At 44.4% G+C, this 24,082-nt stretch overlaps 1 protein-coding gene across 1 annotated transcript in view; it reads left to right on the plus strand.

The window, feature by feature from the left end:
- The first annotated feature begins 18,357 nt into the window (after window positions 1-18,357).
- Window positions 18,358-24,082, plus strand: part of SNTB1 (syntrophin beta 1) — a 230,513-nt gene continuing 224,788 nt past the window's right edge. Inside the window, exon 1 of the mRNA XM_049632947.1 lies at window positions 18,358-18,914. Within this exon, the coding sequence (XP_049488904.1) occupies window positions 18,365-18,914 (550 nt within the window). The 5' untranslated portion in view covers window positions 18,358-18,364. The remainder of the gene's footprint in view (window positions 18,915-24,082) is intronic.

Consider the following 24,082-nt stretch of genomic DNA (forward strand, 5'->3'; position numbering starts at 1 on the left):
CCCTGAGCCGTCAGCACAGAGCCCGACGCAGGGCTCGAACTCACAGACCGTGAGATCATGACCTGAGCCGAAGTCGGACGCTCAACCGACTGAGCCACCCAGGCGCCCCTCCCCTGTGATCTTAAAGCAAACAGAGACATATGCAGAGAAAGAGTGAGAGAGACCTATATAGATACACAGTACCTTTTGTTGTTTTATTTGAAAGAAGTGCATCCTATATCTACTATTTTATTATTTGCTGCTTTAACTTAGTATTATTGTTTTTAAATTGAGATATAATCAACATGTAACATTGTATTAGTTTTAGGTATACAACATAACAATCTGATATTTGTATATATTGTGAAAGGATCACCACACTAAGTTTAGTTAACACCCATTATGTCACATAGATGCAGTTTTTCTTCATGTGATGATAACTTTTAAGATCTACTCTCTTAGCAACTTTCAAAGTTCCAACGTAGTATTAACTGTAGTCAGTCACCATGCAGTACATTATATCATCCCCAGGACTTACTTATCTTATAACTGGAAGTCTGTACCTTTTGACCTAACATTATTTTGACATCTTAAAATGGTTTGTATAGTATTTCCTAATTGTGGACTCCTAAAATGTTTCAAATTACGTACTACTATGAAAATTGGGGGGTCCCTGGGTGGCTCAGTCGGTTGAGCGACCGACTTCTGCTCAGGTCATGATCTCACAGTTTGTGAGTCCGAGCCCCGGGTCAGGCTCTGCACTGACAACTCAGAGCCTGGAGCCTGTTTCAGATTCTGTGTCTCCCTCTCTCTCTCTACCCCTCCCCCACTCATGCTCTGTCTCTCTCTGTCTCAGAAAAAAACATTAAAAAAAAATTTTTTTTAAAGGAAAAAAAGAAAATTGGTGCGCGTGCCTGGGTGGCTCAGTCGGTTGAGTGTCCAACTCTTGATTGCAGCTCAGGTCATGATCCCAAGATTGTGGGATCGAGCCCTGCACTGAGCTCTGCACTGAGTGTGGAGCCTGCTTAAGATTCTCTCTCTCTCGCTCTGCCCCTCTTCCAGCTTTCACGAACTCTTTCTCTTTCTTAAAAAAAAAAAAATGCTGCTGTGAACTTCCTTGCATGGTACTTTTGTGCACTCGTATGAGGATATATGTCAGAAAAATTCCCACAAACAGAATCGTTGAGTCAAAGCATATGTGAATCATAGTGCTGGAAGCTCTCTAAAAAGTTTGTTTTATTGCTGTGTCTTCAAGGATTCTGGCTTTCTGTGCCTTAACCACCTCACATGCGGACCCCTGCTGTAATTCAGTCTTCTTCTGGTTGCTGACATTACCCATTTGGTTGACATCCGGGCCTGAATGTCCTGGCTTCAAATGCCCTTGTTCTAAGTAGATGGAGAGGGACTGGATAGGCAGATTTAGACACAATCATCTAGGAGGCTTAGGTGACAGAATGAAAAACTGTAGAGCTTCTTTTCCTAAGTCATGCCTCCTTCATGAGGAAGAGGGATAGGTTATGTAGCCCTCAGACTCTCCAAGCTGATGTGAGTCCTCGCCCAGCTCCAAAGTCTCCGCTGGCACAATGTGGCCTCATGAGAAGCCCTTACTCTGTAGTGAGGACTATGCAGAAAGCCCAACAATGAGAGCTGAATCCCTTTGGGAATATTGGGGAAGAACAGCGATCTCCAGGCAATAAGGTCTCCTGGGGCCATTTAGAGCCCACAGAGTTAACACTGGCTGATACATTTCCAAGAGCTCTTGGCATCACCTCAGAGCACCAACTGCAGCAGAGGAAATAATAGAGAAAGTAGAGTCCAGAAAACCTGTTCCAGCTTTTCAAACGATGCAGATCAAGTAAAATACATCTGTGGGCCATAGTTTTGGTAGGTACAAAATTTGAATCACTTTTTTAAGAACTTGCACAAAGTCCTGTGCTGTGAGATAAGTATGTATATCACAGCCTCCAGAGAGCCTCTTAAACCCCCTTCACCATCCCCTAAGAAAAGGCATGGCTCAATCCAATCTTCCTTGCTTAGGGGAGCCCCTTCCCTCTTCTCCCGAGGATATTGCAAAATCTTGTTTTTCATCTATTCCTGGGAGTACCTGAACTCAGGAAGCTAAGGCACTTGGCAAAAGCAACAAATTCTCCTTCAGAACAAAGAGGCACAGTTATAAACCCAGCTCTAAGGACACACGGTGCTAACCTATAGCTCTCTAGCCAGATAAGCCACCTGAGCTCTGAGAGTGATTGCAACACACGACTTAACCAATCACCCAGCCGTCACTCATGCTTTTCCAATCAACCTGCGCCTCCCTCCCCACCACCTGGTCTGCACCAATCCATGCTCACCGATTTCTTTCAAGTTCCAACTTGACACCCACCGCCCTGTCCTTTTCTGAGGATGCCCACCTTCCACATTTTCCTGGACACTGAAGTATTTAGTCCCCACCACAGTGGGCTCCTTTATGTGTTCAGAAAGTCAGAATGACACAATGAAACTTTCCAGGACTTTGACATCTGGCAGACGTGTGGTTGAATTCTAGCCCTGGCAGTAGCTAACTATGACCTTGGGCAAGTTACTTAATAGTTTCCTCCACTGTCAGATGGATAATCACAGTTGCCTTGGAGACTTGTTTCAAAGATGACATCAGATAGTACATGTAAAGTACTGAGCTCTGTCCTTGACTCATGCTATCAGACCTATTATTCTTAGTTTTGCCTCTATTTCTCTAATTTTTAACTTCACATAATTATTTTTTAATTCACATTGTCCATTCCTTAAAACAGAAACCAAGTCCTGTGTTTTTAATCCCATAAAATTGTCTAGCACAGGGTATTTATAGATTAGTCAATAATTACTTCTGAAATTATTGGAATAGTTAAATAATATTGAGGTCAAAGTTAAGAGGGACACATGAATCAGGTTTAAAAGTTGAGGACCCTTAAAAACTGAGAATAAACTGAGGGTTGATGGGGGGTGGGAGGGAGGGGAGGGTGGGTGATGGGCATTGAGGAAGGCACCTGTTGGGATGAGCACCGGGTGTTGTGTGGAAATAAATTTGACAATGAATTTCATATTAAAAAAAATAAAAATAAAAGTTGAGGACCTCAACAGAATAAGCACATATTGTATAGAGCTATAATTCTCTGGAGACTGAAGAAAAATGCTCAAGCTAACTCAGAAAACCTGACTAACAGTAACCTTGGTAAAGTCTCACAACCTTGCTAGGCTTTTGTGTCCTCATCAGGAAATGATGCTTAACAATATCTGATCTGTCTACCTTTCCAGGTGTTTTGAGGACCCATTGCCATCATCTATATGAAAACATTTTCAAACAGTAATATAGTATAAAAATGAAAGACCTGAGAATGGTTGGGTAAATTACATTTGTTATGATTGTCTAGGAAAGAAAAAAAAAAGAGGTAGGCTGTTTCTCCCGGAAAGCACTAGACCTCGGAGCATGGTTAGAATCTGTAGCCTTGAAATGTGTGCCTCCCTGGATGATGGAAGGTCAGGCTGTACTTTCCAAGACTGATCACAACCAGCCCTGCTCGCTCCTTAAACTCTGCCCCCGCGCCTGCATTAAGCCTGTGGTGTGACTAAAGCTAATTTCTAAAATATTAGGGGCATTTAAAGGGAGCAAAGTCCAGGTACTGACCCAGAAATGTTCTCTGGGTTGACTACGTTTACCAAGAATACAAAGTGCAGAGAATACTGGAACTTCGATAGAGTCAAATAAACCCAAACTTCACCTCTATGCAAGTCCCATTTTTCACACCCTTTAGTTCACGTTGTTTGGGTTTCTTTTCATTTGCTTTTGCTGCAAGCATTTGGAAGTGTTTGACAACTGGGATTTTGAAAAGAGGTGGAAAATTACTGTCAGATAGCTGTTGCACACTTTTTTTTTTTTTTTCAGAACCTAGTATAAAAGCATCTAGTCTGGTGTTGAACCATAGAGTAGAAAGCAAAACGTCTGCCATCTTATTTCTGTTAGTAGTTTGGGCACTGGTATGGGTTGAAGGAATACACCATGAAGCAGAAGAAAGGCCAGCTGGCTAGTTGCCAAAAAACTTACCTTGTAAACATTCCACTTATTGTATGAACAGGGATGAGTAGACCTTGGAGCTCAGAGATATGATTCTGTGAGAACATGAGATTGTATCCGAGCTCTGAGGAACAGAATTGCCATATATTAACTTCCCAGACAGATCTAGAAATGCAGACCCTTAGTTCAGTTCCTTTCATTGGGAGATACAGAATCATGATCTAAAGATCAACACCAGACTGTATATGTCTTTGGTTTGCTTGTCTTTTTTCTTTGCTTTTCTTTGCATTTTCTTTTCTTGTCTTTTCTTTTTTAGAGAGAGAGTGTGCACATGCACACCGGAGCGGGGGAGGGGCAGAAAGAGAGGGAGAGAGCATCCCAAGCAGGCTCCACGCTGTCAGTGCAGAGCCTGATGCGGGGCTCTGTCCCACAGTGAGATTATCACCTGAGCTGAAAATCAAGAGTCAGCCACTTAACAGACTGAGCCAGCCAGGCGCCCCTGTTTGTCCTTTTCATTTGTGGGGCCAAATTACATTCAACACGTTTTTAAGACAAAATTTTTCCAGCTTGACTGAGATAAAGTTGACATATGACATTGTGTATGTTTAAGGTGTACAACATGATGATTTGATATACATCCATATTGTGAAATGATTAACACAGTAAGGTTACTTAACGTATCCAGCCCTTACATAGTTACCTTCTTTTTACTTTGTGGTGAGAACTTTTAAGACCTACTGTCTTAGCAACTCTCAGGTGTACAATAGGGTACCGGTAACTATAGTCGCCATTTTGTACATTGTATCCCCAGAAGTCATTCATTTTGTAACTGGAAGTTTGTACCTTCTGATCACCCATTTCCCTCACTGCGCCCCCCACCCCTAGCAACCCCAATGCACTCTCTGTTCCTATGAGTTCATTCTTTTAGATTCCACATATAAGAGAAATCATACAGTACTTGTTTTTTCCCTGTCTGACATATTTTACTTAGCATAATGCTCTCAAGTTTCATCCATGTTGTCATAAATGATAGGAATTTATTCTTTTTATGGCTGAATAATACTCTACTGTATTTATAGTTACCCTGTTTCTTTATCTACAATAAACACGGGAGTAGAGGTATCTCTTCACGATCATGATTTTGTTTCCTTCAGATATACACTCAGCAGCAGGATTGCTGGGTCATATGATTGTTCTATTTGTAATTTCTTGAAGAACCTCCAGACTGCATTCCATAGTGGCTGCACCAATTTACATTCCCACCAAGAGTGCACAGGGGTTTCCTTTTCTCCATATTCTCACCAGAATTTGTTAGCTCTCATCTTTTCGATAATAGCCATTCTAATAGGTTGAGCCAAATTTCAAGAATCATTTAAAAATAGATCTCTTGATCATCCTGGAGAACCAGAAGATCTGACCCCTATACCTTTCCAAATGGCAACAATTCCTGGCTGTTGCTGAGTGCTGGTGCCATTTACAGGAAGTTTGTGCCATCTAGATTTGCGCAGATCTTATTACTGATAGTTACTGATAGTTTACCACAGCACTTGCATGGCTTTCTTGTAATAGAGAAATACCTCTTCTATAACTTATGTCTCTATCAAAGTTTGGAAAGTTGAATAAAAAGTTAGAGGGCAGAGTAATTCAAGAAAATTGAAAGAGGGGCCCCTGGGTGGCTCAGGTGGTTGAGTATCCGACTCTCGATTTTGGCTCAGGTCATGACCTCATAGTTTGTGAGTTTGAGCTCCGTGTTGGGCTCTGTGCTGACAGCATGGAGCCTGCTTGGGATTCTCTGCCCCTCCTTCTTTCTGTGTCTCTCAAAAAAATTAAAAAGAAAATTGAAGAAGGGCGTTTTTCCTTTTGGAGGTGAAGAATAACATAAACAAGAATAAATATAATAAGGTAACATAATAATGTAAATATATATATTATTTGCCTACTGTCACAAGCCTCTCCATCCCTAACATAGAGTTGCAATAACTTTAGCCTTGAAAGAATTTCAGATCTCATTGATTATACAGGACTTTTTGTGATAGAATCTAAGTTCACTTGAAGTAGATTCAATTGGGAAAAACAAAATTCTCTTTTTGAGGAAAAAAAAAAAAAGAAGAAGAAATAAAGAAAGAAAAAAAGAAATCCTCAATAACCCCCAAACAAATTTTCAGCTGCTTGGCTTTCTGGGGGGAAAAAAATGTCAATAAAATTGTGTTGCATTTGTGCAAAAATAGGACTCCCTTGTCCTGCCTTTTATATAAAGCTCCTTATACTGGGAGCATTGATGTTGGTGACTCCAAAAGGAACAACGGTAGTTTCTTAACCTTTCAGAAACCCTGTGGGACAGAGTTTAAAACATGGCAATGTTAGGGTTGCCAAAGACTCACCCTTTGGAAGAGAGGCTGATCCTCTTGAGGGCTCCCCTTTAAAAATGATTTAAAGGCCCTTGCTCAGAGGACCACAGATGTAAAATCAGAGCTTCAGTCAACTGAAGCCCACAATGTGGCAAAGGGGCAGGGTGGCCCAGAGGAAGGGGATGTGGTGTGGAGTTTGTCAAACTGAAATCTGAATTCCAGTCCTTCCACCCCAAACAGATGTAACCTTGAGTGTAACCTAGAGTAACAGAGCTGATGTGAATATTGCACAAGAAAACATGAACTGACCCTTTGTAAGCACTTTCCAAAGCTGGTTCTGACTCTCTTTTGTGTTTCTTTACATATAATAATGACAGCTATCATGGATTGGAATGCCCACTATTTGCCAGACCAGTGTCCCTTAACCTGAGTTTCAGATTCCCCTGCTTTTAAAGTTGCTTCAGAATGGGGCACCTGGGTGGCTCAGTTAGTTAAGCATCTGACTTCTGCTCAGGTCATGATCTCACTGTTCGTGGGTTTGAGCCCCACGTTGGGTTCTGTGCTGACAGCTCAGAGCCTGGAGCCTGCTTTGGATTCTGTGTCTCCTCTCTTTGCCCCTTCCCTGCTCTCTCTCTCTCTCTCAATCTCTCTCAAAAATAAATAAACATTTAAAAAATGTAAAAAATAAAAGTTGCTTCAGGTCAACATTCTAATGCACTAGACCAGTGGTCATTCCTTTTCTGCAAAGGACCAGATTAGAACTATTTTTATATTTTTGATGATCTCTACAGTCAAGGGGCTAAAGGTCAGAGGCTTCTACAGTCTCTGACATTATTACTCAACTTTGCCTGCCACTGACTATGAAAGCAGCCATAGACAACATGTAAACAAATGGGCATGGCTGTGTTCCAATAAAACTTAATTTATAAAAACAAGCAGCTGGACCATAGTTTGCCAGACCTTATACTTGGTTATGAATCTTTGCATCCCACATACAGTTCTTGCTATCCCAATGCATAGTTAAAATTTTCAGTTTGTTTTAGGAATGAGGAAGGGAGGCAAAAGAAGGGGACAGAAGAAAGAGCAAGAGACCTCAAAGCGAATTTATATACGGTACACTTATATTTAACTATACAGAAGATTCTTCTTCCTCTTGTCTTAAGCTATACGCCTTAACTAGAATGTTTACCATTTACTAGCTCTGTCTGATCTCTGTCATGACTAGTTAACATTACTCCAATCACTTTTTCTGACTTTACGTGGGCCTGTGCCAAGTGCCTTATATACACTATTTAATCTTTACAATAATGCCGTGAGATAAAAAAATTTTTAACACAAATTTTACAGGTGAGTAAAAGGAAGCTTAGAAGAATTAAATACTTTCCCTAGTGTCATAGAGCCAGTAAATTAGAGGGCTGGGACTTAAATCTAGGCAGTTTGACCTCACAATTGCTTACTCTCTCAGCCGTGGTTTCTCCATACATAAAAAATGGATTATCCATTTACACCCTGCTGGGTTCTTTGAAAGATTGCAGTATTGAAAGTATCTGAAAGTGCCTGGGTCAAAAGCAGGGAGCATGAAATCAGTTCCTTGCTCTTTGTCCACCCTACCATTCAGGATTACCCACAATTACTAAATATTTATGGAGTACCCACTATATTCTCAGGTTTGACTGATCTAGAACCACCGATTCCTGGGAGAAGGAAGATTTGGTCATGGCTTTGCTTCCAAGGATGTGTGACCTTTTGGAGTCTTTGACCTTAGGTTCCCACATCTGTAAAATAACACATGTCTGCTCAGCCTTTTCAAGAATGCTAACTTATCTGCATTAGAAATCCCTTGAAAAACATGTACATTTCCAGACCCTATATAAGACATCAGAATCCTTTGGACTGAAGCTTAGGTTTCTTCATTACTATCTCCAACTCTATTTTGAAAACAAAAAACAAAAAACAGTATTAACTCCATTAAAAAGTTGAAAGAATAACGAACCCCCATTTATCTTTCACTAGATTCACTTATTGTTAATTTCGCCATATTTGCTTCGTAGATCTTTTGCTCTTGCTCTCTTTTTCTGTCTCTTCTATTTGGAAGTCAGTTGATGGTTTGCCACATTTTCTGGGTAATTCCTCTCTTCCCATTTGAAAGTCAGTTAAGGACATCATTTCACACCTAAACACATTAGTGCATATCTTCTAAGAATGAAGACATTCTCTAATGATAATGCCATTTATCACACCCAAGTAATTTGGTTAACAGTGATACAATTATATTATCAAATATATAATGTCTTTGAATGCCACCAAAACCATGTCCTTGTATTTTTTCTTTGATGATCTAATCTAAGATTTTGCATTTTATTTGGTTTTCATGTCTCTTTAGCTTCCTTTCATTTAGAAAATTCTACCATGTTTTTTGTCTTCCATGACTTGACATTTTTGGGAAATCCAGGACACTTGTTTTGTAGAATGTCCCCCTCCCCCCAGTCTGGGTCTGCCTGTTTTCCCATATCTAGATATTTAGCTGGTAAATTGGATCAAACATCTATATGGTACTTTGTGCACCTTTATTGGAATACATTCTAAAGACAAACGAATTGCAAACAAATTTTTAACTTACTAGGTTAGTTTGTTGTTGGTATTGCTATTGGAATAGTGATCATAACTCTGAAATAATTTCTATATTGTAGGACACAGCAAGATGAATAAATATGTTGACATTTTTGGAAACCAGATTCTCATGTATTGGAAGACAAAAATACGGAAAAGAGAAAGTAAGAAAGTACCTTACATGTTGGATTTGAATTGGAGATATGAATACGAACTCGACATACCTACCTTCATAGTAGAAATAAGCACATCTAGTCTCCAGATCGTGGTTTTTAAATAACATTTCATACTAAAAGGAACTAGAGGTCCTTAAGGAATGGCTGATCCCAGGGCTAGGCAGATAAAATACAAGTTGGTCCTGGAATAGCTTGTTATGGCAGAAAACAAAAAGAAAAAAAAAATATGCTTAAAGACAATGGGGACCTATCAAAAGTACATAGGAGTCAGCTTGAGGAGTTTCATGCTGGCCAAATTTGGTATATGTAAGCAGAAAACAGAATAATAATACTAATGGGGTAGAGCACATTAGATAAGAATGTACATCATAGTGAAATTAAGAAACAACAGGCACAAAAATGACTGTACTTGGAAGAAAGATCCTCATTTCAGTAGTATGTCTGCTAATAAATGTAGAAGGAATTACTGAATTCAATATCTGCTTTTTAACATGCTCCCCAGGTGGTTCTAATTCCCTCCAAAGTTTGGGAACAATTGCTAGATGTTTTCTTGAAGCTCTTTAATTCTACAACAGCTATAAAATGTTAAGCACAGCCCCTGCCCTGGAGAAAATAATACTTAATAGAAATGTATGAAAAATAGAAATTCTAGTCAGCCTGTTGACAATTTGTTTTTGTCTTTAAAGTACTTATGAAAGTATTTTTTCCTCACTGTTAAATATGCCAGTCATTCTGGCTACTCCTGACTCTTGCCATTTTATTCCAGCACTGTCCTAGGAGAACTCCTTCCTGTTACTCCCACCACAAACCCCTTCCCCTTCGGTATGAAATATTGACATCCATGGAAATGGGAAAAGGAAGCAGCTACCTGGGATTGTCTCCAGGCTCTGCCTTTTGCTTGGTCTAATTTTCTTTGTCCCTTCACCAGGCAGACCAAAGCTTTCAGGCATCAGTGCATCCTTGGAGTTTAGTTTGGTGGACCCTGTATGTAAATTCAGTGTCTTGTGACACCTCAGAGGGCTTGAATTTCCATTCCAGAAGTGGGACGGTAACCCTTTGCTTTTAAACATGTCTTCTGCCTCAGGGCTTCCAAATTTTGCAGTTAATTGGGCCTATTTTTGTATAGTTCTAGTATGATTATGCAGAGAAGCAATTCAAAAGCTAGCATATACTTATGGATTTCCCTCCCCATAATCAATCTCTCTTCCTTTGCTCCCCACATCCAAATCGACTGCCAGACCCCATTAACTCTGCTTTTAACATTTTTTAAGCATCATCCTTTGACTTTCCATTTTCTTGCTCTCATTACCAAAGAGCCACTGCTGTCTTCTCTGTGAAGTTTCTCCCTTGATCGTATTAGACGCTAGTCTAAGCAAATGATACCAAAATGCCCATATCCAGGCCCTTGACTTCAATGCCTACTTGTTGATTGTTCTACCGTGCCCTCAAATTCAACAAATCTAAAAGAAACTCGTACCGCCTCTTGACTAGTTCTGCCCTCTCCTTCCTGGCCACCTAAGCTCATACCTAGTGTATTGTAACAATTAAAAAGCACGAGTTTGGAATCAAACAGAACTAATTAGGACAAGACTTAAATCCCAATTCAGACACTTAGAGGCAGTGTGACCTTGTTGAACTCAACATTCTCATCTGTAATATGGTGATAACATTACCTACATCAAATGGTTGCTGTCTGGAATCAACAACATGTGTTTTTTTTTGTTTTTTTTGTTTTTTTTGTTTTAATTTTTTTTTTCAACGTTTTTTATTTATTTTTGGGACAGAGAGAGAGACAGAGCATGAACGGGGGAGGGGCAGAGAGAGAGGGAGACACAGAATCGGAAACAGGCTCCAGGCTCCGAGCCATCAGCCCAGAGCCCGACGCGGGGCTCGAACTCACGGACCGCGAGATCGTGACCTGGCTGAAGTCAGACGCTTAGCCGACTGCGCCACCCAGGCGCCCCAACAACATGTGTTTTGTACATACATACAGTGCCTACCAGAGCATAAAGATTTAATAAAAATGACTTCTTATTTCACAGCTTCTCCTCTTCCTAATTCTCTATACGGTAAATTATCACAATCTGTTTAATAGTTTTTTAAACGATCTCTTCTATTTATGCACAAATGCAGCTTCTTGGTTATCCCTGCTTAGGCTATTGAATAATCTTTCTAGGTTGTTTTCTTGTCTTCAGTAGCCCCAAAGACTTGTGTTCCTTACGTGTGCAAGAAATCATGCTAAGACACTTCAGTCTTTCCAACTAACCCATTCCTCATTCTGTCAACAGATTAATCTTCCCCTGGATCTGTTTTTATTACACTTCTCCCTTGATTAGGAAGAATCATTGGCTTCCCAGTACCTTTAGGATAAATTCCACAGATAGGGTAAATAGGCTCCAGCTTATCTGTAGTGGGGAATTATAATTTGGTCTGGCCCAGGCCTCTTTTCCTGCCTTATTCTAGTAAATGTATCCATTTATTTTGGTGAATTGCTTATCATCCCCATTCCAGCCACGGGGCTGCATTGGGAGCTGTCAGTCATGGTATCTATCTTCAGCCACCAAAGAAGATGTGTGATCCAAGCTGAACCAACTTTCTCCCTTTGGATACTTTTCTAGTTGAGACCGGGGGAAAAGAGGCCTTTCCTTGTTGGAAGCTGAGCTGGGTACTATAAACCTTGGCAGTGCCAGTGGCCACCATTTGGCCTTGTGCGATCTGAAAGAATGAGGTGCACTGGTATCAGTTCCAGCCGTACTCAAGGCTAGCCTTTCTCTTGCCCTTAGCAAATTGGCTATGTGAGCTCATGCATTTCCCATTCGGTGTTTAGCATTGGTTAAGATCCTATCATTTGGAGCCAAGCATTCTGACTAATAATACTATCTTTTTACCAGATCTCTGCCTTACTTTGTTCCCAAACCATTCTAAGCTGATCGACCCACAGCTCAGTGAAGATAATCCGTTCATCCTTTTCTTCCTGCCTTTGACCAAGTTGTTCCCGCTGCTAGGAATGTTTGTTCTCTCTTATCTCATTCTCCAAAGTCTGTGCTTCCGTAAGACCCAAGGCAAAACCTTTATCTTCATGAACTCGGTTTGTTCTCCGAGAGCTTGAGGGAGTGTTCCCTTAGCTTAATATGTAGGCTTTAGGTTCCAAAACCTAAATGTCATCTGATGTTTAGTTACTTATTGGGTCATTAATCCTTGCTATTTCCTACCTTTCTACCAAGTCAGAATAAAATTCCTAAGCTCAACTAAGGTCTAGAAGTGAAGGAACTAGTTCCAAACCATAAACACAACATGGGGCAGAATACATTGAAGTTTCCCTAAAAATACTCATGTCTGGCTGCTGAAGGTAGAGAAATGCATTTAAAAAGGAAAAACATGAACCAGGAGCTTAAATTACCCAAACACATCTAGATTGTTAGGGGCTGGGGGAAAAGACAGAGCATAATTTAAAGAAAGTGCTAGAGTTTGCTAAATGATGAGAAATGGAAGACCATAAACATTTCATGATCTACAGGTATTACCAGGCGTCAAAAATGTTGTTGTAATGTTTGAGAGACCCAGAGCCGTCAAAGAACGTGAGGTTCTTGCCAGAGAAGGCAGAAAGGTGGGAGATGTGGTGTTTGGGAACTAGCTCAGGTTCCAGTTGGAGCCAGGAAATAGAAGGAATGGGTGAGAATTCAATTTAGGATGAAAGAGGATCTGCACGTAGCCATGCGATAGACTAAGAGTTCAGTACAGGGAGCTAACAGGGAGATTATCTAAGAGAACCCTGCTACAACGGGAGGGAATAAATTGGGTGATGAAGAAAAATGGGCTATCAGGTTGTGAGGTAGAACATGAGACGAACTTTCTCATGGGTCAAGGGAGAGTCTGGGGGGCGGGGGGCGATTCCATAAAGTAAATGGAGACAGTGTGGAAAAAAGTGAGTTTCCCTCATTTATAGACCTCTTGAGCCTGAAGGTTCTCAAAGTAATTTAATAACCAATCTCTTTTGGAGCCTAAGAAACAAGACTGTGAGATAGTTATTTGAAATGTCATGTCCATTTCATTTCATATTATTCGAAAGATGTGTATGGAGGAAACTTCGATTCCTTATTCCTCCTCACCCTCAGACCAGACATGTTTATGCCTACTTAGGCTAACTTGCTAAAGTTCCCAATATGCAGAGGGTTATCTTTCTTTCTGGGATTTCAAAGAGCCATTTTGTCCCAACATGCCTTTAACATAAGTTCTAACCGATCACTCACAATTTTAAAAAGGCTCAAATGTACAATCCCTTAGAAAAGTGACTTAAATTTATAGGATGAATATAAATATTAAGACTGGTATAAATATTAAGACTTATGTAGATATTAAGGCTGGTACCAGGTTTGTTTCAACAGCAGGTTGTTAAGGAAGGGAAGTAAAAGTAGTAGAACCCAGTCAGAGAAGCTGGAAGACAACATCTAAGTACTTTCAGTTCTGCCTTGGGCCAGCCCTGCTCCCGGAAAAGTCCCCCAAGCAGCACCCCCATGGTGAGCCGTCAGATAACTCTCACCTGACTGACTGGCTGGGTGATAGTCTGGGTGGTGGTCCATCTAGTTTACCAAGGACCCGCCCAGAGAAAAGCCAAGCACATGCAATAGAGGGTGTTTGCCAACCCTTTTTAAAATTGATGATGTACCTGTTAGCCAACCGGGTGTACCAGAGAAGAACCCGCCGGTGCTGTCCCCCAGTCTCAGTGCTTGATCTCTGAGGTGAGAATCTATAAGCCAGCATTTTGCTTTAGCCACTGATTTCACACTCAGCATTGCAGCCGGCTCAGGCCCCCGTGTACTCTGTGTTCACGTCTGTCTTCCTGTAGGAAATTCTCTTTGCATACTAGGGTGGGCCTCCTGCAACGCCCTCAGTTCTTCACCAGAGTAGGGACTCCCTAAGCGTTTAGCCTATGGTATTGACATCCCTAGGCCTCACCTCCGGGGTTTTGCATTTCAAGTACCCTTCCTGTGAACATCCCCCTTCTGTCTTGTTCTGTTCTCTAATTGCCCCCTAGATATCAAAAAGCTCTTTGTTTCCTCTTCACTATTCACCTTATAGCCACTGTCCACCCTGTGTATTGGATAAATCTCCCTAAAGATGCTCAGCCTACTCTTCATGAAACGGCGCCCCAAATACAGTGATGATATTTTCCAAACCCAAACACTGGATCGTGTGTTCCACCCAGTAGAAGTTTACTCAGTAGGTAATAGTAAGCAATGCTTGAAATCGACACTGTCTTCGACAATCCAAAATGTTTGGCTCTTGCAGCTCAAGAGGACAAGGAGGACAGGTATGTTGCAATCTTCCAAGGCCCTACCTTGTGATCTGGTCCAGCCTACCTCTCTGATCTTGCCTCTACCTCTCTCTTCCTCCCACAGGCTGCACCAGCCACGCTGACCTCTTTCTGATCCTGTGAACCAGATAAGCCGGGTTCTGTCTCAGGTGCATTGTACTGGCACATCCTTCTTCCTGAGACTGTCTTCCCTAGATCTTTGTAAGACTCCCCTCTTCTTACCATCCACATCTCTCACAAAGGTTTTCCTTAATAGCACCACTCCTGGTAATTGCCTGTCCTGGTTACTCTTGACCCTATCACACTGCTGTATGTTCTTCCCAGCATTTACTTCTGGAGGAAAATATCTTGTGTGTTTGTAGTCTTTCTCTACCTCCACTGTACCACCAGCTACAGTGTAAGCTTCATAAAGCATGCCTTTGTCAGTGTGTCTGTTCTCACATCACAACACCTAGAACACTGCCTGGGATGTAGTGGTTGCACAACCAAACTGTGTGGGGGCTACTGATGGGATGAACACTGTTCCTTCCACCACACACTGCGCTGTGAAACTGAGGATCACACGACATGCTCTTGCAAGTCTAAGTTCACACAAACCTCTGTAGGAAAACGCACATCCTGCAGGGAAGGGACACACAGAGGAGGACCCCAGTCCTAGCTGGGTGAGAAATGAAAATCAAAAGTTTAGGACAGAAGTAGAAAACAGAATAGGAGACCTAGCTAAGCAAAAGAAATCTGGTTTAAGGAAAAAGGGGGTTGGGGAGCTTCAGATATAATTTCTGGAACACTGAGTTGGACCAGTAGCCATGAGAGCCCAGGTGCAGCTTTGCCACAAACCCACGTTGTGGCCTTGGGTCCGTCATTGCTCTCCTCTGAGCTTCAAATGCCACACTTCTAAAATGAGGAAGCTGGAAGTCTTGTCAGTGCTTTCTAGTGACCATTCTTTAAAAAAAAAAAAAAAAAAGGAGACCTGGGAAGGGGTGATGTGTCCTAACTGCAAGGATTAAGGGGCTACAGTGCACTAGTTCCAAGTCCCGCCACCAACTAAGAAATGAGGTAAACAAGGTTCACTCTTGAGAATCAGCATTACTAGTCAGAGGCCAGAGATGCAAAGCTCTTTGAGGGCTGAGATAGGACTTCTCGGCCTGTACGACCACAACAGTCACCAGTTTCAACATATTAACACGTCTAAAATAGTAATTTAAAAAAGTGTCAGTTAGCGGAGGCCAGAGTGCTCTCTAACCTAGGAAAGAGGGACAGGCCAGAGGCAGGGGCTGGCTCTCCCCTTCTACAACCAGGGCGTCTGGGCGCTCCCTCCCAGGGGAAAGGCTGGCCTCACTGCAGGGTGCACCCTGTCTCTAACAGGCTCCAAGGACCTTCAGGAGAGTGTGGGACAAGGGTTAAGAGTCCAGACTCATCCCATCTGGCTTCAAATCCTGACTGCCATTTACTAGCTACATGCCCCGGGCAAGTTATTAAACCTGTATCTCTACTTTTTCACCTATGAAGTGGGAGTGATGGTAATAGTATGGATCCCCGAGAATTGGTGGGAGGATTAAGTTAATATGTGTAAAGCATGTAGAATAGGGGCTGTTGTTACAAGTCCACCCACAGAGCCACCTGCATGTCTGAGGCCTAATGACATTAAATATTGATCTCCCCTCCTTCAAATGCCACTTTAAGCGAGGTACCTACTTCTTTCCCATGTAGGTTTGCTTACACAGAAACAATGTGCTTGTCACAGAGATTCTGAGAAATTGCCATTCCAGACCCTGTGGTATCTTATGGCAAATCAATAAGTTACTTCTAGTTCTGCCTGGGCCTCCCACCTTGACTGTCACAGAGGCAAGACGCAGGCATCATGGAAATGGAGGATTTTGGTCTGGGGGCAGATCAGTTTTGATTTCTAAATCATCAAACTGGTGTTCTGGTGCCTATTTCCTCCTAGGTATTTTGGGTTACTGCATAGACACTCAGGCTCTGATTTCTCTGAAGAGTGATATGAGTGAATCCTCAGCTCTGAAGCAGAGGGCAGTCCCAACTGCTTTTCTCACCCCACAGTGGTAGACCCGAATGGGCTTCCTATCTGATGCTGGGGCTGCTCTCCCTGCTATGGTACCTTTACATGAAAGAACACAGATCTTGTAGAAAACCGGTGGATTAAAAATGTAGGAAAGGAGGGAGCTTCAAGAGAAAGCATTAAGCCAGGGGCCCCCGCTGACCTGCTTGCAGTGACTTCTCCAAAGAAGTCCAAAGGTTTTCATTTCATTCCGGGACACTGCCTGGAACTACAGCTACCCTTTAGGGATTGTCTGGGTTTTAAAGCATTGTCAACTAATAGTGTGGGTCGTTCTGGAAGGGTTAGAGCATGTTCGATAATGTCAACGGTGATGCGCATCAATGGGAATGTGTTTGATTAAGATTTCTTTCCTCCTGACATCTTGCGGGGTTGGGTTTACCTTTAAGAACAGCAGATTTGTGAGTTTTATTTTGATTTTGGACAGAGGGGTGAGGTAGGAAGGGGGAAGGGATACACAGAGACTTAAAACTCTTGGGGAGGTCCATGGCACCTGATTATGGTTGAGGGGGAGAACCTGAGAGGTTCAAAGAACAGGAGGGCTCAGTGAGGTTAAGCTATGACACGGGTTATGTTGGCATTCCCAGATTGGCCTGGGAAGGTAACCAACAATTAATAACCTTCCCCTGGAAAAACGCAGCCTGAGCTCCAAATAAACAACTAGTAAAGGAACTTTTCAGATACAGCCCATTGAAATTGAGTTCTCAAACAATTAACTTCCGATAGTGGATCTTGGGGAGAAAAAGTCCCAGGAAGCACTTGGGACGGCACTGGGGGGAGAAAAGATGGGTCAGAAACATAGAGCATATTCGGTGTTAAAGCTGGGAAGGCATTTGTTCCCGGGGTCTGGGGCAGGCAGTGACCTGCTGAAAACCCCCGCCAGCACAGGCACCTCTCCAGAGATCTGGCAGAAAGACGTCCTGCATTTCAAGTGAGGAAGTTTCGGACACTCGGGTTATGCTGACGTCTCATTCTGAGTTCTTGGGACAGCCTTCCCTCTTAACTTTGCGAGAACCTGGGGCCTCCGTCTGAGTCCACCTGAGAGTCCGTGCGCAAGGGACAGACAGGTAAGAACTCGGCACGAGAAGCCAAGCCCCGGTTGGAGGAAGCCCGAGTGAGGAGGCGTGGATGGAGATACAGCTGGGGGTCAGGACTGAGGGACGATGAGGCGGGACGTAAGAAAGGGAAGAGAGGGGGCAGGAGCGTCGCGTGCGGGGACCTCGGCAGCACGCGCGGTCCCAGCAGAGGTGCGGCGCGGGCGCCCGCGGAAAGGGGAGGGTGGAGAGGCGCGGGCTGGGCGGGGTCGGGGAGCCGGCGCGGGGAAGCTGTCCCTGCGGCGCCCGGCGCTCGGCCGAGCGAGGCGGCGGGGGTCTGAGCCGGCGAGCGGCGCGAGGGCGCCGAGGCCGCGGCGGCTGGAACAGGTGAGCGTCCGCGGGGCGGCGGGTCCCCGCCCTTCCCCGCGGGCGCGCCTCCTCCCAGCCAGCCTCCCGGCGCCGAGCTGCTCCGCGGCGCCCCTGGGTTTGGGCTTTTGCGCCTGGCAGCTGGCTTTTTTCCCCTCCCCTGTTTCTGCCTCTCCTTCTTCTTTTAGGTCGCTCCACCCCGCCCAGGATCCGGCGAAGGGGAACGGGCCGGGCTGCGGCTGCCAACTCGCGCCGGGTGCGTGTGTGCGAACTCCCGGAGCGGCGTCCCGCGCCCTGCCTCCGCCCTGCGCGGCGCGCGCTCCTCGCTCCCCGGGCCCGCGGCCTCCCCCGCAGCCTTTCCCCACTTTTCCCCCCTTTGGCAATCACATGGCATTTTAAGAATGCCGGAAAGATGGCGGTAGCGGCGGCGGCGGCGGCGGCGGGGCCGAGCGGCGGGGGAGGCGGCCGGGCGCAACGGAGCGGGCTGCTGGAAGTTTTGGTGCGGGATCGCTGGCACAAAGTTCTGGTGAACTTGAGCGAGGACGCCCTGGTTCTGAGCTGCGAGGAGGGCGCCGCGGCGTACAACGGCATCGGGACCGCCACCAATGGCTCGTTCTGCAGGGGCGCCGGCGGCGCGCAGCCCCCGGACTCGCCCGCGGGGGTCCGCACCGCCTTCACCGACCTGCCCGAGCAGGTGCCCGAGTCCATCTCCAACCAGAAGCGCGGCGTGAAGGTGCTGAAGCAGGAGCTGGGCGGGCTGGGCATCAGCATCAAGGGGGGCAAGGAGAACAAGATGCCCATCCTCATCAGCAAGATCTTCAAGGGGCTGGCGGCGGACCAGACCCAAGCCCTGTACGTGGGCGACGCCATCCTGTCGGTGAACGGAGCCGATCTGCGGGACGCCACCCACGACGAGGCGGTGCAGGCGCTGAAGCGCGCTGGCAAGGAGGTGCTGCTGGAAGGTAAGGGGTTAACGCCGCGCGGGCCGCGCACACACCCCCTCACCCTTCCGCCGCACCCTCACTCTCGCCCACGTGCGGACACAGCCCGGGGTTCCGGCGAGTGGGGGCGGCGGGGAGTTTGGACAACTTTACCCCACCTGGGGGCAACTTGTCCCCATGCTAGAGTCTTTGCCGGCTTGGACGCGGCAGGGGTGTGTGAAAGGGCTTGGCGAGCAGGGCTTCTTGAGCTACGTGGCAGGCACAGGGTCTTGGTGCCTAGTGCCCGGTGTCTCATTTTTACCCGCGGATAATCCAAGTGGAGCGTACGTAGGGGTAGGACGTGGTTCTGGAAATGAGGGGCAGCCGTCCACGCTCCGGTGAGAGCTCACTGAACAGTAGCAACTCCGAGAGTTCTGCTTTGGCACAGTTGTCCTCAGGAGCCTGGGCAATCCGGTGAAGAGGGTTCCGTCCCAAAGAGGACAGAGAGGGGGGGGCAGTGTTTGAATGCTAAAACCCCGTCACCCTTCCGGACTTCCCTCTTTCAGATTGGAAGCCGGGCTCACGCCGGGGACTTGTGCCAAGGGCTGGGTAGTGTGTTGCGTCTTTGTGCACAAGTTCCCTTCTGGTGCCAGGTGTTCGGCCGGTCAGTCTGGATTCCAGGCTGCTCCTCTGGGTGGAGGGTTGGGGAGGCAGTTTTTCTGCTTGCATTTTCCCGGGATTTTTCCCGAGTAGTGTGCAAACAGTTTTGCATTTTGAAACAGTTTCTCCTGAGTGTGAGGCGTCTTCGAGACGACTCTCTTGAGATCCTATGAGCCCAATCCCCTAGTTTTTCAAGTGAATGGAATAAGTAGTCGCATTACTGTGCTCTTTTGCTGTTAGGAGGGGCAGAAGGGCAATAGGGTATTAAGTGGATAATCATTGTCCTTTCCCACTACGTCTGTATTTACTTGGTAATTGCCTCTCTGCCCCATAGCTTCCTTTGTACATACCTCCGTTAACACAAATATTATGCAATTATTTTTATCTATTTACCCAGCTTTCCCCTCGCTGTAGATTGAGTTGTCTTGGGTCTTTTATTTAGTTATGGGTCACCTCCCTTGAGTTTAGGTGCTCAATGATCTGCAAGCTGAGTGAATAAGTAAACGAACCCACAGCCACAGAAACAAGAGTGTTTCAACCCAGACCTTGTAAACTGGTGGTTGATTTAAATCCTAAATTAAGGACTTAAGTCAATTTCCTGCTCACCAGATGTGGTGCTGGGGTGTGAAACTGCGAAAGTTCAAAGTTGAGAAGCCAGCCTTGTTAACATGTGACGGCTGATGCAACTGTCTGGTACATGATAGTCCACCTCCTGCCTAGAATCCAGAGGCTTCCCCCACCCCCACCATTATTTATCTAGAGGATTTGTGATGTCTTCATGTTTAATTGCTACCCTGGATCCAGAAAAGTAGAAGGCTATTTGCTTTGGTTTGATGATTAACACAAGCAGAAAAAAAGTTTTCTTGACTCAAGTGTGTTGGTTTGTGTGACAAGGGGCAGGTGGGATCTGGGTAAACCACTGGACACCTGCTCAGCTTGCAATACTTATCAGGGGGGACAAAAGGCAGGTGATTTCTGTTTCAAAGCACTGCCCTTCGTTACGACTCTTCTTCTCCTTGGTTTCCACTTAAAGAATAATGACTTAGCAATAGATTAAAAAAAAAAAAAATCTCTCACCCAGAAAGAGGAAGGAAAGGTGACTCCCTGCAGTTGAAAATAAACTTAAAGAAAAAGAATCAAGCAGTAGTGTGACTTTCTGGATGCAGCAACTGAAGAGTGAGTTTTGTAAAAACCTCTAATGTTACATTCTTGCAACATGCCCTCCTGTGTTGCAGGTAGGACCTCTGAGGGAAGGCCCCTGGGCCTCCTAGACAGGAACCGCCTGGGCTTTGGGCCACAACCTTCTTCCCAGCCTGAGTTTTTAGAGATCGGGGGCAGTAAGAGAAGCAAGTAGAGGCCCCGCTCGAAACAATGTCTCTTGTTCTGAGTCAAAGTGTTGGTCCTAAGTGCAAGAGGTGTGATCCTATACCATCAAAGCAAATATCACACACATATCCCTTCTTTTTTAGCTTGGACTAGTACATGGGTGACCAGCTGAAGGGGCAATCAGAGCCACCAGAAAGGCTTCTTAAAATCACATATCTAGTTGCCCATATCCTGAAATGCAATCTTGATTGCAGAATTTCTACAGAGGAATGGCTTTGTAGACGTAATCTGCTTGGACGAGAGGCTTAGGGAGATGTTTCAAAGATATGTTTATGTGGAAAATGCACAGTTTTTTACTTAGGTTGCTTTTTTTTTTTTTCCTGGCCTGCCCATGGAGATTAGTTTAGTCCCTTAACTACAGCCAATACGCACCCCATTACACGACGTGCGCCCCCTAGTGGAAAGTCGCTGCCTCTGCTAGTGAAACGCTCTGAAATGAAACGGCTGAACCCCAAGTTTCAATCCCTGCCTCCCAGTTGTAGAATCTACCACAGAATTAACCTCCTTGAGCCTCAGTGTCTTCTGAAAAAAAGGGAATAAAGAAACTCGGCTAGACCTTCTTACTTTACAGGGCTGTTGCATGGAAGAGAAATCTGAGAATAAAAGAAAAACAAGACATGCATCAAATGACTGCTGTGATTAGTTATGTTGCCATTACATGAAATGAAGGTGAAATTGTCCTAAGGGATAGTCCTTTCCTCACACTATACTAGACTTTATATTTCTTACTTTTAGTCTCCCTTTAGTTTTTTTACTATGAAACTGTAATGATAGGAGACCATTCCTCTGCCGGAAGGGAGTCATTACAATCGCTAACATTTGGTGAGCACTTATATGTTACAGGCTTTACTTGGATTTGTTCGTTACACTTTTAGTAACTCTGTGAGGCTAGTACTTGTTCCCTGTGGGCTATTTGCTTCAAGTAAAATAGCTAGGAGGTTTCCAGGTTTGTCTCACTTAAAAGCTCATACAAGGGCACCTGGATAGCTCAGTCGGTTACATGTCCGACTTCAGCTCAGGTCATGATCTCACAGCTCATGGATTCGAGCCCCGCATCGGGCTCTGTGCTGACAGCTCAGAGCCTGGAACCTGCTTCTGATTCTGTCTCCATCTCTCTCTGCCCCTCCCCTGCTTGTACTCTGTGTGTCTCTCCTTCTCTCAAAAGTAAACAAACAAATAAAAGCTCATACTTGTAACTTCTAGGGGAAATTGATACTCTGCGTTTCTCCTTCAACTATATACTTAAGTTGGTTGAAGTTCCTCAGTTATTGGGCTCAAGATGTTCTTCCTCACTCCTCAAATATGCTGAAGTGCTTGGGACAGCCTTGAGCAGGAAAAGCCATTGTGTGGGCTACTCAAAAGGGAGGGACAGAAAAGAGGATTGAGTCTAAAAACCTTAATGCACCAAGTGTATGGCTCAACTTCACAACAAGGCAGGGCCTCTGTCATTGAACACATGGCCAACAAGGAGACTAAATTATAATTCAAACTGAAAATAGAGTGAATAGACAGGGCCACCTAAGTCAGTGTTTAGCCAAATATTCATCAAAGTTAAGGTCAGGTATCTTCACATTATGAACTCATTTCCTATTTTAGGGGGTAAGATCAGGGACCCTACATTCAGCCATGCAAATATTGAACCCCATAATGCCAGGGGATGCCATGTACATGGTGTACAATGAGAATGGCACCCTGTGGAGTTGGGCAGGGTACAGCTGCGTGAATATCCTTGGTAGTTCTGGGTCAGGGGAGGGGTGAATTTTTTGCCGAGATTGGTAGCAAAATAGTAATTTAGAATCTATCGACCTTTTTGTGACTGAAACTAATAAAATTAGTTTCCCCATAACTTTGTCCAGATTGAGGAGTACAGAATGTTCTGGAAGACACATATTGGGGTATGAAAGGTAGGGGTGGGGGGATGGACAGAATCATATCCGGGGCCAAAAGGTATCCTCCGGAACTGATCCAGAAGAGATGGAAACTCAGAGAAGGTCAGAGACTGTTGTTGACATGAACCTTGTCCGTGAAAGCTCCTCCCCCAGTACTGCTCCCAGGAATGCTTGGCTGTTGAGATCATCTAAAATGTCACTTGCACAGTCACTTCCCTTAGTGGTGGAAGTGGGAATGGCAGGGCAGGGAGATGGGGCACAAGGTAGAGGCAGTGGTTTTGTTGCCATGAAATTTCAGGATTGGACGAGAATTTGAACTTTAAAGAATCTTACTTTATTTAGGATGTACAGATCCTTAAAGATTACCCAAGACCTCTGGAATTAAGAGTCTTGAAACTTGGGCTCTTATATTGTAACTAATAGTTACTCTTTTCGCAAGATGCTTTAACTTGTTAGGCCTGGATTTTCTTCACTGGGAAGCTAAGGAGCTAGGTTAAGGTATCCCTAAACATTATTTCACTTCACATTCTGTAAATTAAGACCCAACACACTTTTAATAAGAAACCTTTCTAACACCGCTTTTATTTTTATGAAATGAATTTCATAAATAATAAAATCGGACTGTAGTTTACATTTAAAAATCAGCATAATGCCCTATTGTTATTAACATTAATAAAATGGAGAAATGAGTAAATCTTTTTAAGTTTATTTATTTGTTTTGAGAGAGAGAGAAAGAAAGAGTAGGGGGGAGGGGCAGAGAGAGAGTACTCTGCTGACAGCAGAGAGTCGAAGTGACGCTAAAACTCACGAACTGAGAGATCATGTGACCTGAGCCGAAGTTGGACATTTAACTGACTGGGCCTCATGGATAAATTATTTTGAAAAAAGTTTCAATTGATAAATGCGTAGTACAACTACACCAGAGGTCTGCATGAGTGAGGTAGATACAGGTACCTGAATGTAAAATCACCATCAATGAATAGCTACAGCTGAAGGTGGCTAGGGGTGTGTGGTGTCATTTGGGATCTGGAAGAATCTTGCACTGTGAAGGGCTGCCTCAGATGTTGCAAGATGTCTAGCTTCCCTGGCTCCTATCACGAAATGCTAGGAATATGCCACTGCCACTCCCCTGGACCCCCAAAATGCCTCCATAAATATCTGAACTGCTACTGAGAAGGGCTATTTTGACCCTCCAGCCTCTTGAGAACGTTCTGTAAGAATACTGATTCTGGGGGCGCCTGGGTGGCTCAGTGGCTTAAGCGTCCAACTTCAGCT

The sequence above is a fragment of the Panthera uncia genome, chromosome F2 (genome assembly GCF_023721935.1).
Source record: "Panthera uncia isolate 11264 chromosome F2, Puncia_PCG_1.0, whole genome shotgun sequence".
NCBI lineage: Eukaryota > Metazoa > Chordata > Mammalia > Carnivora > Felidae > Panthera > Panthera uncia.